This window comes from Calonectris borealis, chromosome 1, assembly GCF_964195595.1.
Source record: "Calonectris borealis chromosome 1, bCalBor7.hap1.2, whole genome shotgun sequence".
Lineage (NCBI taxonomy): Eukaryota > Metazoa > Chordata > Aves > Procellariiformes > Procellariidae > Calonectris > Calonectris borealis.
Genome location: NC_134312.1, coordinates 199,092,509 through 199,108,227, shown reverse-complemented (window position 1 = coordinate 199,108,227; position 15,719 = coordinate 199,092,509). Strand labels below are relative to the sequence as shown.

Here is a 15,719-nt window from a genome sequence, read left to right as displayed (position 1 = left end):
TTTTCCTTACAGACGTAATTTAATACTACAAGATAATTGGCTCAGTTAGAAAAAGAGTAACAACAAATAGCCAAAAGTCAAACTTCTGCCAGTATGAAGCTTTGTGACAGATATGGTTCTCATCTTCCAGTTACAAAAGTGTTGAACTGAACATACCATAGCATCCAAGGGGCATTCAAGAAAGGATGTGGTCAAACAGAGGTAAGTACAAATACAAGATAAAGGATAGTGGATTCACATGTACATAGATAATAAGTGGCAAATAGAACATGTTTAGGGCACAGACATGACAAGGTATATTTCTGTCCTCTGGTTGTTGTATGAATACTCTCTGACTCCTGCCTAGTTTCAGTCATAAAGCACAGTACTGATACTATGCAGTGGAGAAGCGAGTTTTACTTTTCAGGGCTGATTACCCAGTATCCGGTACCCTGTTAAATACCTACAATATGGGCAGAATGAATGTAAAGCATTGTTAAGTCACTGCCAGATCAAAAACTTTTCCCAAAGACAGACCACTATATAGAAAACAGGACAGTGAAAGACCTAAGCCCTTGGTTTTTAGTGAAACACTGCTGCACACGATGGAGAGCAAAACTACTTTTCCTTTCCTGTCTTGTAGGTGCTTGTATACTTGCCAGAAAAAGACACTCCTGCCCAACCTGGAGGGAGAAAAAAGTTGGGCCCCAATCCTGCATCGTAATCAGGAGGGCCCTACATAGGTTCAGGAGATTCTTCACACCGACCCAGCTGCCAGACTTGGTGCCTGAATAAATAAAAAATAGCACAGATACAGTGCCAATGTCTTAGTCTGTTTTACCTGCAGCTCTCCCTTCATAAAGCTACCATGCAATTATTAAAGTAAAGTAACTTTACTGGGTCTTTTACAAAGCCCCACAAGGAAAGGAAATATTTTTCTTCCTAATGCCAAAATGAGCAGAATAATCTATTTGTGATCATCAGCAACTCAATTACAATACGGTTAGCTTTATGAGATGATCTAAGAAGGACAGTAAGACAGTATCAGAAGACACTCCTCCAGGAGGAGAAAGAAACAAACACAGAGCCTTCTACACCTAATGCTCAAACCCTTATGGGACACACTAATTCTGAGAACAGGGAAAGCAGACACTATAGGAAATGTAGAAAATAAATAGGATATGGAGACAATAAATTTCATTAACATTTGACAGTAATGTTAAGCACTATGTATCAGAATGTAATTCTTGCTGTTTTGAAGACACTATACAGGCAAGGTAAATGAGATCTGCAAGCTACAATACAGTATCTTGAACAAGTATGACCGTGCTCTTCCACAGACTGCTACTGATGACTGCTAAGATGGGATTTGGAGCTAGATGAACCTTGACTCTCCTCCAGTATAAGCGCTACTTCGTTCCCACTTTCACAGAAGCGTGTCTGCTACCTGTCCAGTTTAAAACAAAAGCAGCCACTCCCAGGCCGTGCCACAAAAAAGCAATCCACGCATACACTGTGGAGTGCTGTGTGCTCTGGCATCAGCTACCAGGAGCAGACCCAGCAGCTGGACATCCCTCTCCCTCCCCTGCGTGGCAAGTTCTGCGCACCCAGGACATGAACGTTGCTGCACAAACGTAGCTCAGTTCCCATCTGAGCATGCAGTAGCTTAAGACAAGGCCAGTATTAGAGCTGCTGCTCATAAAACTACTGCCTCTGTAACAAAGTACAAGAAAGCAGCAGAACAGCTGGCCAACTGCTGGCCATCCTTCCATGCCATGTCTATACTGCCATAGCTTTCTGATCCAGAGTAAACTACTACTTTTATCAGATACATCCAGTCTAAGTTTGTTTAAAAAACAAAAACCTACAAATCTGCAGTGAAGGACTATTTTTCCTCCCCCTCTTGTGAGAGAAGCACAACTTTAAATTATTTTTGCCAACACAAACCTAAAAGGTCACCGTTGCTGATCTAATAAAGGCAACATGCAGGGCTCACATCTTTCAGAGCTGGCATCTCATTATGTGCAAAGGTCTTGTGCACTATTTAAGTCTGCGTAGAGTATTTATTTCCCAGTCTTTGCAGGAAAGATGAGAATGAATTCTATCCATAAACAGTGAAGATCTATTCACGAAGTTGCTATTTCAAGTCTGTGAAAGGGGATGATAGGTGCACGTTCAGTAAGAAGTACAATACAGTTAAAATATGAAGAGGAGTTGTGTATTCAGTGATCAAAATTTTTTTTTAAATATTACTGCAGCTCAGCTAAGACCTAAAAGCAAAACAAGAATAAGGATTTTCTAGCTGTTCTGAAATAATTTCATCCTCTTATATCTTCAAAGAGGGCCAATACTTCCCCATAAAACAACAGAGAAGTCAAAAACTTCTACAGGCATTCCAGCAGTAACTAAGAAATGTTACAAACAACTGCCCCACCAGATACTCTTTATTTTTTCATATTGAAGTACACCTTCAAAGAAGGAAGTCCTGTTTACATTGAGGACTTTCTTTATCTTTCTTGCAAGGAATGAAATAAAGACATTCTTTTACATCACAATCATGAGCATAAGAAGCTTACCTCTCAGCACGAAGGACGCCACTGTAGTAAGGGTGATCCCATGGCATCAGCTTCTGAAAGAGAATTCCAGCTTATAATTACAATAGTGGAAAACAAGTGAACCCAAAGTAAAAGTTTCATTTCCTTTGAATATTTTTGCAGTTTCGACAAGTCACAGAACTTTAAAACATAATGGGAAACATTCAGTGCTAAAAATATCATCAGAAATAGCAGAAATAGAATCATGTATCATAACTTTAAACCTTTTCTTTAACATTTGCTTGAAGATGGTACTTCTTACTCAAATATATAATGGGACTTCATATCAGATTTCAAGAAATATACTCAATTCAAATAAAAAGATAAACCTAGTTATGTACAGAATTAGGATACATACAATACAGCATGCAAACCGGACATGCATCTAACCTGAAGTACAGCCTTTATTTTTCAAATGAGTCTATTAACTAATTCAAAACAAAGTAATATTCACTTTCACCACTTTATGTTTTGGTTATCTCAGTATCATTTTGTATAAACCAGGAGCTATCTCGCACTCAATGCTTGGTTTTAATACAAATAGCAACTAAGCAGTCAAAAAGCATTTGAAGCCAGAAGACAAAAAGATTCTCTTTCTAATTATACTACGTGTTGTGCACTAAAATAGAGTTATTTTTTGTATAGAACAAGGTTAGCTTCTACTATATTTTTTAAAAGAAATGACACATGAAAATTTAACTTACTGAATTCTGAGGATTGAGCTTCATTTTCATCTTTGTCATCATTTCAAAATCTTTTTGAGTTCTGAAAAATATTTTTAAGATGAAAATGTTAATGAAAGATTTTTGAGCAATGGATTACAGTACACAATACCACACCATCCTAAGAAAATGCCCATCATCAGAGATTGATAGTATTCTATGAAATGGCAGGCCCACATACTATGGTAAAAGAACTTTTCCATTCTTCTTCTGTCATTCAGGTACCTTCAAATCAAGTCCCTCTTACTCTGGTTGTACACCCCCAAAGCATTTTCTTTCTTACAATACAGCCCGTTTATACATAGTGATGTAACTGTTTTGTGCTGTGTGGAACTAAGGGAGGCAAGAAGGACAAACAGGGGAATTTGCTTACAGATGTAAAATAGTTGTGCATATGGGGAGAAGACCAGGAGGGGTTTTCTTCAACTCTTAAACTTGGTCTTCTTGTTTGCTGTTGCCTGCATTTCTTGGCATATCACTTGTTGCATTCAGCCCTGGGTGTTCTCTGATCACAGACACAGAATTTATTCTAAGCCGATAGCTCCCCTCAAAACCTTGAGAAAGTCTTGCTTTTTGTTTCATCAGAGCATATAATAAGCAGCACTGATTGACTTATTAGTGCCCAAGTCCCTCTCTTCTCAAAATAAAGAGTATGGTTAGAAAAATAACTTAGTGGAAAAGACATACCTTTTGGATAACTGGTCAGAAAGCTTCTCCAGAAACTGTCTTACTGTCTCTAGAAGTAAAATGGGGGAAAAAAGAAATTAAGTAATTTCTTCCCGTAGAACATGTTAAGTTTACATCAAAACATTCCAAATAAAACAAGCTCCCTTAGAACAACAAAGTTCTTTTTAGAACAACAAACCACTTCGTTAACCACTGTGCCATCATTTCAAGAGAATTCAGTACCACATTTAGTACCATCCTTTGTTACACGCTGGGATAATGGCAACTTCATAATCTAAGGAGTGAGCATTGATTCTGAACAAAAACACTGGTGCCTACTCAGTGAGTATTGCCATTTAGAGAAAGCATGAGTATTGCATACGGCAAAATGTAACTGCAATAAGATAATTCACTGGAAGAAGTAGTGTAAAGTTAGCAAAAGAAACTAACAACTTTTGACCTCATACCTAACACAGTGCATTTGATTTCTCAGCATGTCCTTCCCACACGTGCCTTATACCTGGATTTTTGGCCATTGTTCCCTGAAGAGCCCTGTGGGCAAAGGTGTCGTACCCAACCAACTGTGCCAGACTGTTTCGGCTAGCAAGCAATTCTTCTAAACGGCTCAACTGTTCAGCATTTGGGTAGAGAAAAATCTTGTAAGCAGCTTCTCGCACCTAATAAAAAAAAAAAAAAAAAAACAGGTCACATTACCACAGTGCAATTTTTAAGGGAAACAAGTGATGCAATTGAAGATCTGATATTACAGATATATTTCACTGATATTGTTGGGAAAAGGCCTAAAGACTTTTAGTAATAGTAATTACGACTGCCTGACAATTGCAGCTCTCTTATCCACTAAAGATGGAATGAGGAAATGCAATGAGACAACCTAACAGATCAAGACTGCCAAAAAGGGTCCTGTTCTCTACTCCTGTCAACAGTCCCCTCTCTGCTTATTGCCTCCCTCCTTCTGCCAACATCTGTGCTTCTCAGACCACTCTGTGGGCTGTCTTAACTCACTAAAACTTCTGAAAATAAACCCAAAAGAAAGCCAAATTGTTCTCTGCACGTCTGTTAAGCTGGCTTATAGAAGGATCTGATAAGAACCAGAGACAGGGTCAGGGAAGAGAAAAAAGAGGAAGAGAAAAGCCTTATTTCTTTTGAAGTAGCAAGCTATTAGTCTGCCCATCTGCCCACAGACAATCAGTCTTTCTCTTATTTCTGGTTTGTTTGGGTTTTTTCCTAACTCTCAAAAAAAAAAAATCACCTCAAGCCTCAGAAAATTCGGTAAAATGCTTTTTATGTTTCACAAACCAATTGAAGATATTGTACATATGGAAAAGGCTTAAGAAATCCAGCAACAACTTATGCTTGTCTTCATTTGAAATAAGCTTCTTTCTTGGATAATATATCCAACAAGAATGCAGGTCCTGGGTTTATAAAAAATATTACTATAATAATTCACAAGTCATTTCGTACCTCTTCTGTGCCACCAGGCTTTCATTTTTAAAAAGGCAAATAAAGTGAGATGATTCCCCTTCCGTGAACATGGTTCAGCAGTGTGTCTTTGCAGCAAAGGCCAACAGCATACTGAGCTCTATCAGAACGAGTACAACCACCTGGTCCACGGATGTGATTGCTTCCCTCTACTTGGTACTGCCCAGATACATTTGGAGTACAATGTCCAGATTTGGGTTCCGCAGGACAAGAAAGACACTGACATACTGGAGTGGGTCCAGTGTAGGGCCAACAAGACATTTGGAGGCTGGAGCACATGACACAGAATGGAGGCTGAGAGAGCTGGGTTTGTCCAGCCTAAAGAAGAAAAAGCTTAAAGGAGGTCTTAATCTTCATCTACTTAGCAGTAAGGTGTAGAGAACATGCAGCCAGACTGCTCTTGGAGGTGCAGAGCAAGAGGAGGAGATGTAATGGACACAAGCTGGAAGATGAAAAATTCCAATTTGATATCAGGAAAAAAAAAATAACAGTGAGGATGGTCCAACAGGCTGCCCAGAGAAGTAATGGAATCTCCATCCTTGGAAAGTGTTCAAAACTCAACTGGACATGTCACTGAGAAACCTGATCTACTTGATCCTGCTCTGAATAGGATCAGACTCAAACTGACAAGCTCCAGAGGTTCCTTCCAACCGAAATTATATGATTTCCAAAGAGCTTCTCCAAAGATCTGACTCGGAGAACTGCATTCTTTAATTGATGTATTACCCACAGCTTCAGTAGCAATTCTACAGATCACACTATTTTCAGGACAAGAGTTTATAGATAACATGCAATGAGTATTATTCCTTTATTTACATCCTATCACTGCCATAATATAGTTCATTTTAAATTTCTTACAGAAAATAAACATTACAGCTTGGGTTCTACCACAGTAAGCTTTTCTCGTTTTCGTGACAAACAAGATTTCAAAGTCACTTTGATTATTTAACTATATAGTAAGTGAAAACAGAACACTTGAGTGTTGTAATACACTCCTGATCCTAGAGTCATATCTAAAATACTCAGGAACCACTGTCACATTTCAAAGAGTCTAAATTAATTTTCAATTTATAAACAAACTCTAAATGAATTCTTTTTAGAAAAGCATCATTAGCAATAACTAAAATAAGATTATTCAGGATAATTCAGGTTGGATGGGACCTCAAGAGGTCTCTAATCCAACCTCCTACACAAAGCAGGGTCAGCTATGAGGTGAGACCAAGTTGCGCAAAGCTTTTTCCAGTCAGGTCCTGAAAGCCTGCACAGATGAGAGAGACAGCATGACCTCTCTGCTTCACTGCTTGGGTATCATCATCAGGAAAAACTTCTCCAATTGGCACTTCTCACTTCCACTTGTGCCTGTTGCCACTTGTCCTCCTGCCATGCACCTCTCTGAAGAGCCTGGCTCTATCTTCTCCACGATATCCTCATATGTACTGGCAGGCTGTTGTCAGGGTCCCCCCACCTCTGCTACAAGTTCACCTTGCCACCTCTGCTACAAGGTTGACAAGCCCAGATCCCTCAGCCTGTCCTCACAGTGCAAGTGACCAAGTTCCTGGTCACCTTGGTGGCCTCCACTGAAGTCACTCCTAAAGAGTGGTAAGTAAAGGGCTATAATCTCTTCCCTCAGTCTCTGGCTCTGCCCCTGCTCATGCAGTCCAGGATGCTGTTGGCCTTCTTTGCTGCCAGGGTCACTGCTGGCTCATGCTCAGCTTGCTGCTCACCAACCCTCTGGGCCTTTTCCACAAACCAGACCCAGCCAAGCAGTCCCAGCCTGTACTATTGCCAGGAATTCTCCTTTTCCAGGTGCAGGACTTCACATTTGTCCTTCTGGAATTATATAAGATTCCCATTGGACCATTCCCTCAGCTTCTAGGCCACTCTTGCCCTTCAGTGTATCGATTGTTCCTCCCAATTTGCTATCACCTGCAAATCTGGTAGGCAAGCACTCTGTCACTTCCTCTAGGTCATTGATAAAGACGTTTAACAGGAGAGGTCCCAGGACAGATGCCTGCAACACTTCTTTCATTACCAGCCTTCCAGCAAGTACACCACTTCAATCACTACTCTCTGAATCTGATCATGAAATGACGTTTTTTACCTATCTCATTGTCCACCAATCCAGACTGTAATCTCCTAACTTGGATTGCTCCATAACCTTCCTAGAGATCAAAGTGAAGCTAAGTTGCCTGTAGTTCCCCAATTTGGGGTTTTTCGGCCTTTCTGAAGGTGAGTGGAACATATTATTTCCACCAGTCATTGGGGTTCTTCCCTAATCTTCACAAGCCTACCAAAGACAGCAAGCCTTTCAAGAACAATAGCCAGTTGTCTTTGAACCCTTGGATGCAGCCCATCTGGTCCCAAGGACTTGTACAGGTTGAGTTCTCTCAAGTAATCCCAAACTGGATCCTGATCTACTGCTGGTTGTTCTTCTCTTTGAACCCTTTCACTAAGCACAGTGGGCTGGGAGAACTCATTGGTGAACACTGAGGCAAAGAAAGCAATCAGCATCTCAGCCTCATCTGCGTCTGCTGCTACTAAGTCACCTTACTCGGCACTGAGCCCACCTTTTCCTTGTCCAGCCTTTTAGTACTAATGCAGCAATAGTTGCTTTTCTTGTAGCCTTTGATGTCCCTTGCAACTCTTAACTGCAGTTGAGCTTTGGCCTTCCTGACATCATCCCTACATGTACAGGCAATATTTCTAAATTCCTCCCTTGTATCTTGTACCTGCTTCCCCCTCATGCCTGCTACCTTTCAGAGATGAAGCTTTGTCATGAGTTCCCTGCTGGCCAAGCCTGGTTCCTGATACATCTGCTTGGCTTTCTAAGGATCAGGATGCGCTGATACCGAGTATCTTTGTATCCTCACACACTTGGAGAATAATACCTTTAAAGAACCGCCAGTTTTCTTGAGCTCCTTTACCCTTTTTAGCTGCACCCCATGGGATCCCACCCCCCAGTTTACTGAATAAGCTGAAGTCTGCTTGCCTTAAATCCAGGGTCTGTATTCTGTCCCTCTTCTCCTCAATCCATTCAGGATCTTCACCTCCATTATTTCATAACTGCTACAGCCAAGGCTGCCATTGATTATTATGTTCTAAAACAGTTCTTCCTTGTTAGTCATAACATCATAATCATAAACCATATGCATTTGCCTCAATAACAAGTAAAATAACTGATATGCTCTTTTGTTACAGAGTACGCCAAAGCAAACTCGGGGAATACATACCAGATCATCAGGACAATCAGCATGCAGACCAGCAACTTGTAAGTAGTTGCCTTCAGCTGTAAAATTATACCGAATATGCTCTGGCAAAACATGTTTGTCAATCTTGTTGGGAAGGTGAGTTCCTGTCAGAAATTCATTACATAAATCCAATATTCTGATGTTGAGGTTGACTGCCTTTTTACGCTGTAAGAAAAATAAAGTACAAAATACATAATATCTTCAGACACATAGTACAGGCAGAACTCAAAGTTTCTAAAACCTTAAAGGACTTTTCCAGAAATGAAGCAGAAAATACAACATTTAGGATTAGACCTACAGCATCAACAAAATCCTAACGTAGGGATGAAGTCAACACGATCAGATGCTCATACAGACCTCTAATTTCATACCGGACTGAAATTTGAAAGAAAATGCCTATGTTTCTGCAGTAAGAAAAGGTACGGTGGAGTTCAAGTAGAATTTACATAAGCTTTGCTAGCTGCTTGGAAAGCATTTATAAAACTATGCCTACTATGATTGCTATGTAAAACACAGAGGAGGAAAAAAAGAAGCATCACTGAGATGGATAAATCCTACTAGCATCCTGAAATAGATATAGAATTACAGTTCTCTTGTTACTGTTTGTATTGCACTATTTTCTGAAGACCGTAAAGCATTTGTGGTATTTCAACCTTTCCCTGAGGAGTTTGTGATTTACAGTTTTATCACCATCACTACATATTTCACACATTTAACCTTACTGTAAGATTTGCTTCAGTGAACTTGCTCATGTTAGTAGAGTATGCTCTCTATTCCTGTGGGTTCATAGCTCAAAAGAAAAGGTTGAGAGATACAACATACTTGTAAGGTTCAAAGAATGACAAAACCTGCAGATCTCTGTCCTCCCATTCCATCCTTACCCTTTAAAACACATCTTTTGAGTTTTATTTTAAAAAGAAGAAATTCTTTGTAGCAGAAGTAAATTTCAACTTACGACAGTGAAGGATTTCTAAAGTCTGAAATGAGAATTGAAAAGAAACACTGAGCAGCAAGCAATAGAAGAAAAGTGGAACAGGCAGGGGAAGAAGAGGAAAACATGCAAAAATAAGGGGCAAGTGAAATTGTAACTGAAAGAGGATGAAGCACCGTAGAACCAATCGTCAAATCAGAAATAAAACCCAAAGTCCAAGTTTCAGAGTTGTTCTTTGTACAAAGTAATTGTAAAAACATATTCTAGAAGCATTTTCCAGGTCACAAAACACCATCACAACCATGATCTTCAGAGTAACTTTACCACATAAATCTGGTAAAAGAGGGATGACTCAAATAACCAGGGTATTAACTTTATACAGGGACATGAGCTATGAAGAGACATCAAACAGAGCATCCATACCACAAAGCATGGTAAAGCTGATGGCAAAACCATCACTAACTACTGCAAAAGCAAGTAAAAGCTCCAAGAGAGGTAAACAGACCATGCCTAGACATTCAATTTTGAACAAGATTTACAACTTCTGGTTGAGTGAGCACCAAAGGAGAGCCTGGACACACATCTGATCCCTTCTAAAACACTCTACTTGATTAACCTGTCATCACAGTGCACAGGGTGCTGCTTTTCCCCCTCTGTAAATAGGTTGTTCAGACAGCTAAGCAGCTATTTTAAATATCTGATGCAGACACCAACCAAAGAAAGCAGGATCCCAGGTCTTGCTTATAACTCTTCAGAACAGACAAAGGAATGATGAGGGCCATACTGGGAAGAACAGCCAACTAATATCTAAAACAACATTAAAAAACACACTTTAAAAGTGACTTAAGATAGATAAAATTAATCACTTCTGAGAAGACAAAATTCCACAGAGGACAATGGGAATCTTGGAGGACAAACTGGCCCAGAATCACGTGATTCATGTCCCACATGTTCCATTATCTGGTCTTTGGTAGTCACGCAAATTTCTGTTCATATATTGTAGCCAAAAATTACCTTTTCTTCATCCAAATGAATGCCACTGATTTCAAAATCAAACATAAAAAGTTCTGCCACTCGCCTAAAAATACAGTAAATCCCCGTTAAAACAGCCTCATTTGATAGTAAGCATAATTTCTTAACAGATTTTGCCTTTAGTAGTTATTTAGGTTTCATGTCTTTTACAGAGAATAACACCACAGTTACATAAGTATTGTTATTATGGACACAGACTTCTTATGTTTTAGGTCCTTAACAGTTTACTCAGTGAAACAGGATTTTTCCTTTGTAGTTATTTTAGTCATCTGCATTGAAAATATCCTTCAAAATAATTCCACTACATTAATCTAGATGTTTAACCAATTTGTGCAAATTACCATTTTAATTTGACACTTCATTTATTCTAACAAATCAGAAAAAGTCCTCTTCAAATCTAACATCCTTGATTGTGGGGAAAGAAGGAAGAAGGAACTTACTCAAACATTAAGCTTGTCTAACCATGTCAGTGAAGAAATATTTCAAAACTATAACTGAATAAGCAGCTAATAAAACATTTTACAGTAATCATAAAGTAAGTGTTAAATAAATATACTGGTAATCTGATTTTGAAAGATATAAATAAGCTTCTGTAAACTGAAATCAAGTTATATAGTCTGTTCCCTACTTCTATTGCTAAAAACACTGATATATACACCACAGTACAGCACCTCATTTTAATCAAAATGGTGTTATTGAAGAAAATCTTAAGTTCTCATTTTTTTGTTTTTGCAGATCTCAGTTATTCAGCTTAAATATATCTTGTGCTCTACAGTCACAGAGACATCCTCCAAGACCACACAACTACAAACTTCCTAACTCCTGTGCAGGTAATTTAGTAGGTAACAGAGATGTGGTATGTTTTCCAGTTGTATTAATTAATTTAACAAAACACAAAATACAAGCACAATAAGGAATGATATATACTATCCAAAAATCTAAATCCATAAGCATTAATAAGTACCTGGTTTCTGGATCTAGGGAACTCATAACAATTTCATCAGCTAGCAGACGTCTCAAACTCTGACACAGTTCAACATCTGTATTTAATCTGGGAAGATACAGAATAAAAGAATCATGCATTAGCAACAAATACTAATATTTCAGTCTCTTGGTATTACTCATTCAAAGGCAGAGCTTCATATTTACTGAAACAACATTAAAAACCAAGGACTGCATTTTTAAAATGCTTTCTGGTTCACAACCACACTTAAAAACTACAAAATTTGTACACAAAGGATACGTGGAAACAGGTCTTGTGCATCCAGTAGGAAAATACTTCTGGATGGCATTTTGTGGCAAATACGAGCAAGTCTAAGGCTGACAGCTTATGTTTTATGCACAAAGATAATCACGGCAAGAGCACAAAGGTGGGAGAACTGTTTTCTAATCCTTACTTTGAAAGGACTCCATTGAAGGAAAATCTGTGCTCAAGTTTGCCATCAGATAAATGTGCTGCTGGCTGCCACTGAAATAGACGAAGAGCTTACTATCCCCAGAACATTTCATCACTGTCCCTGGGCCAGACAATACTATGTCCATCAGATTTGCTGGCATGTTAACTACAAGCATGTATGTCGACCTGGATTATTGGGTGGAAATCACAGTGGGAATGAAACACACGCATATAGATCAGCATCAGCATAGCTGCAGTGGGCAGCAGTCCCCAGTCTGACAGTCTTGAGCGCTAACTTCTTAAATCAGCTGAGGTGCAGGAAGCTTCTGCAGCCCCAATTGTAAAATGAACTTAATAATTACCAAGACCCAATCCAGAGAAAGAAGACGACATTGCATCATGCCTGTACTTCAGAAAAGGCTCTGTGCAAAAGGTGCTAAATAAGAAGCCCAGCACTCTGTCAAAAAGTGGTTAAAAGCAGATATGTATTGTTAGTAGTTCCTGAGGGATACCATTTGCCCATGAAAACGAACATTCAACAATAGCTAGTTTTGAGCATTTACAATAGCTTATGAACCTCTCAGGTTAATTTGTGAATACGTTCTTCTTTCTACATATTTTACTCTGAAGTAGTATTCAGATATTAAAGTCATATTGTTATAGGTGGTGTGCTCAATCTAAGTCTTGAAAAATCCAGTTTCAAGTGAAGGGTTTCCCAAAAACGCTAGCAAGACCAAAGCAACAGTTTCTGGTGAATTTAATCTCAGAATTCTCTTTTTAGCCAGCCATGTTAGTCACAAGGCTTACTAAACAAACTGATGCACTGCTGTCCTCCTCAGAGTACAAAAGGCTTCACTGCCTCCACTGTTACCAGGAATCCTGAGGAAAGCAGCAGACTTTGGATCACCTTCGCAGTAGTGCTTGGTAAAGCTTTCACTTAAGAAGGCTACTCCTGAATGTAGTCAAGGACCACAGAGGTAACTTTCAGGATTTAGGTTTTAAGATTTTTTTTTTAAAAAAAGAAAAAAAAAAAAAAGGACCCGAAGAAGAGCCAAACTTCAGGAACAGAAGTCTAAGAACATGTTCTATGAAATGGGGTTTTAAATAAAGCACAAGCATGCCAGGGTAGACCAGGCGTGTATCACAGCCCTAGACAGACACATCCTCAAACACTCATTTTAACGGGAGACTGTCCTTTCCTCTTTCACATATCCCACTCACTGGCTGGAATTCAAGGGGTCAGCAAACCATAAGAAAAAGTGTTGTGAAATATAACAGCTTAAATCTTAAAAACAGATTAGCATTTTGTACATATGCTTTACAACAGCTAGTTAACCGTCACAAGTCCTAGAAAAATGTAGCTTTGAGTCTTTGATGGGTTTCAGTGACATGGAGTCAGCTGGTAACTTAAAAACTGTTCAGAATATAAATTGAAACTAAAATAGAATAACCTTTCAAGAGATACTGTAACAAAGCTAAATTCTTAAATATTTGTAACAGCAAGACTGACACTTTGTTCTCACATGCAAAACCTTCCTACATATTTTTTTGTTGATTGCTGTTTTCACAGATGACCATACAGTAATTTTTAAAGATGCATATCAAAATAGCAAAAAAAAAAAAAAAAAAAGAAAAGAAAAGAGAGAAGAAAACATACTTCTCTACCATGGTACCAATGTTCCTGCAAGCTTCTTCAGCAGCCTCTCTGAATGCAAAGTCAGGATGGGCAATTCTCACAAAATCAGCCTGACATAGAAGAAAACAGTGAGGCAAAAAGACAAATAAAAAAATCTTGAATTATAAACAAAGTTGCACTCAAGTAGTTCCATTTACATTAACATTTATTTCTACAGTTTTGTGCAATCCATTTGCAGAATTTGCATTTTTTTTCTAAAAAATAAAGCTTATTGGAAAACTGTGCTGACAACTATTAAACCAGACCGTGAATGTATCTTTCCAAAAAATATCCTTAATCCATACATTTCTTAAAAACATTTTTAGTTTAGTGGTGTGTATCTTAGAGCCCTTACAACATAGAGATACTCCAATGTATTTAAATGTTATTAAAAAAGATTTTTAAAACTAAAATTCACAGTTAAGAAGAAAGCACACCACCAAATATGTGTAGAGGGTTTGTTTTCAAACCCGTTTTACTCTTGTGTATAGACCACCAAGTTATGCTTTGACATCATTACCTAGAAGGAAGAAACATGTTTAAAGAGAAAACCCAGAAGTTCTTTTGGATTCAGAACAGGATTTTTATTTGACTTACTGATTTTTAGTAAGTCTCCAAATAAACAAAAGGAGTTCAGAAGACTAGAAGGATGCTAAAAGGGGGCTGGGCAGCTAGGTGCTTCCATGACTGCCAACATGAATTCAGGAAGGTTCTGGCATTGAAATGACAAAGCATTAAAGACTAGAAATATATTTAATTGAGGATTAGGAATACATCCAAGACATTCAGCATGATTTTACAGAAAGTACATGAAACAAGCTTGACTTCGTTTAACAGTATGATTGCAGTTTGATTGAAAAGGCAACCTTACAAGTGTTATACAGTTAAGATTTTTATTTCTTAGAATCCCTGTTTAAAATCCTGTTTAATATTGACAGAATACGTGCTGAGTGGCAGATCTCAAAATTCCTGCCAACAGATAACAATCACCAAATTGCTTCTAGACAGAGCTCTGCAAGCTCTGCATTTTTGAACATATAAACCTGAAAGTTGTACATAGGAGGTAATTTTAACTTGGCAAACTGATACAAAACTATGACCATTGAATTCTGACATTAGTGTTTTAGTTAGATATTGATTGATTAAGAGGGATTAGGCATAGTCTATATAAAATATAAGAGATAAAAGGAGAATTAGTGACTCGACAGAGCATGTAAGTACTTTCAGAAGGAAAAAGTGCCTGGCACAAAAGATGCCTTGAATCTAGAAAAGAATAAGAAATAAGATTTGAGAACTGAAAACACACAGAGAAATTCAAATGTGAAAACCAAAGTAAAAAAACTCAGTGACCTATTTATTAAGAACTGATTTCAGTATGAAGGTTGGGTCTGCTTCCTTCAAAAGAAGAGTGATGCTTTGATAAAAGATATACTTCAGGCAAACAGTTTCCAGAGACCAATACAAAGTGCTCCGTTAAACTTAGCATTTTGCGATACAGAATATCAGACCAAGTACTCTAATTCCGTGGACGACAGAAACTGTAATCTAGGAAATACCTGCATTTTTTCTTGTGTTAATAAAAGGTGATATTGTTTAGTTTCATCTGCTGCTTTTAGTCTGTAAGTTCTTTATGGATCTTCACCTATAAACTTTCATAACTTAAAAACATGTATATTGCAACACCAGCTTTAACTTTGAGAGCAATCCCGATTTCCATAACGTAAATGATGCTGGAAAGCTTATGCATTAACATTACAGCAGAAATACAATTCTGATTGCACTGTTTTGTTTTTTTTTTGTGGCCTTTATACTATTTTTACATCTGTCTTAAAATTAACTGGACAGTTTGACAAGGATTTGTAGTTACCTATCATTCAGTAAAAGCCTTTGTAATTAACTTTCAATCAATTTTATTTTCTGTCTTAACACAAAATTTCACAGAGCTGATCTGTTATTTACTGCAGTGCAGAAAATCA

At 38.1% G+C, this 15,719-nt stretch overlaps 1 protein-coding gene across 8 annotated transcripts in view; it reads right to left on the bottom strand.

Moving 5' to 3' along the window:
* MIPEP (mitochondrial intermediate peptidase) overlaps positions 1-15,719 on the bottom strand; it is a 99,179-nt gene that overhangs the window by 80,279 nt on the left and 3,181 nt on the right. For all 8 annotated transcript variants that reach the window (XM_075139919.1, XM_075139915.1, XM_075139920.1 and 5 more), the window contains exons 3-10: positions 13,726-13,814; positions 11,637-11,723; positions 10,655-10,718; positions 8,692-8,874; positions 4,482-4,638; positions 3,983-4,031; positions 3,278-3,338; positions 2,556-2,608 (exon numbers count right to left, since the gene is read on the bottom strand). In XM_075139919.1, the coding sequence (XP_074996020.1) occupies positions 2,556-2,608; positions 3,278-3,338; positions 3,983-4,031; positions 4,482-4,638; positions 8,692-8,874; positions 10,655-10,718; positions 11,637-11,723; positions 13,726-13,814 (743 nt within the window). The remainder of the gene's footprint in view (positions 1-2,555; positions 2,609-3,277; positions 3,339-3,982; positions 4,032-4,481; positions 4,639-8,691; positions 8,875-10,654; positions 10,719-11,636; positions 11,724-13,725; positions 13,815-15,719) is intronic.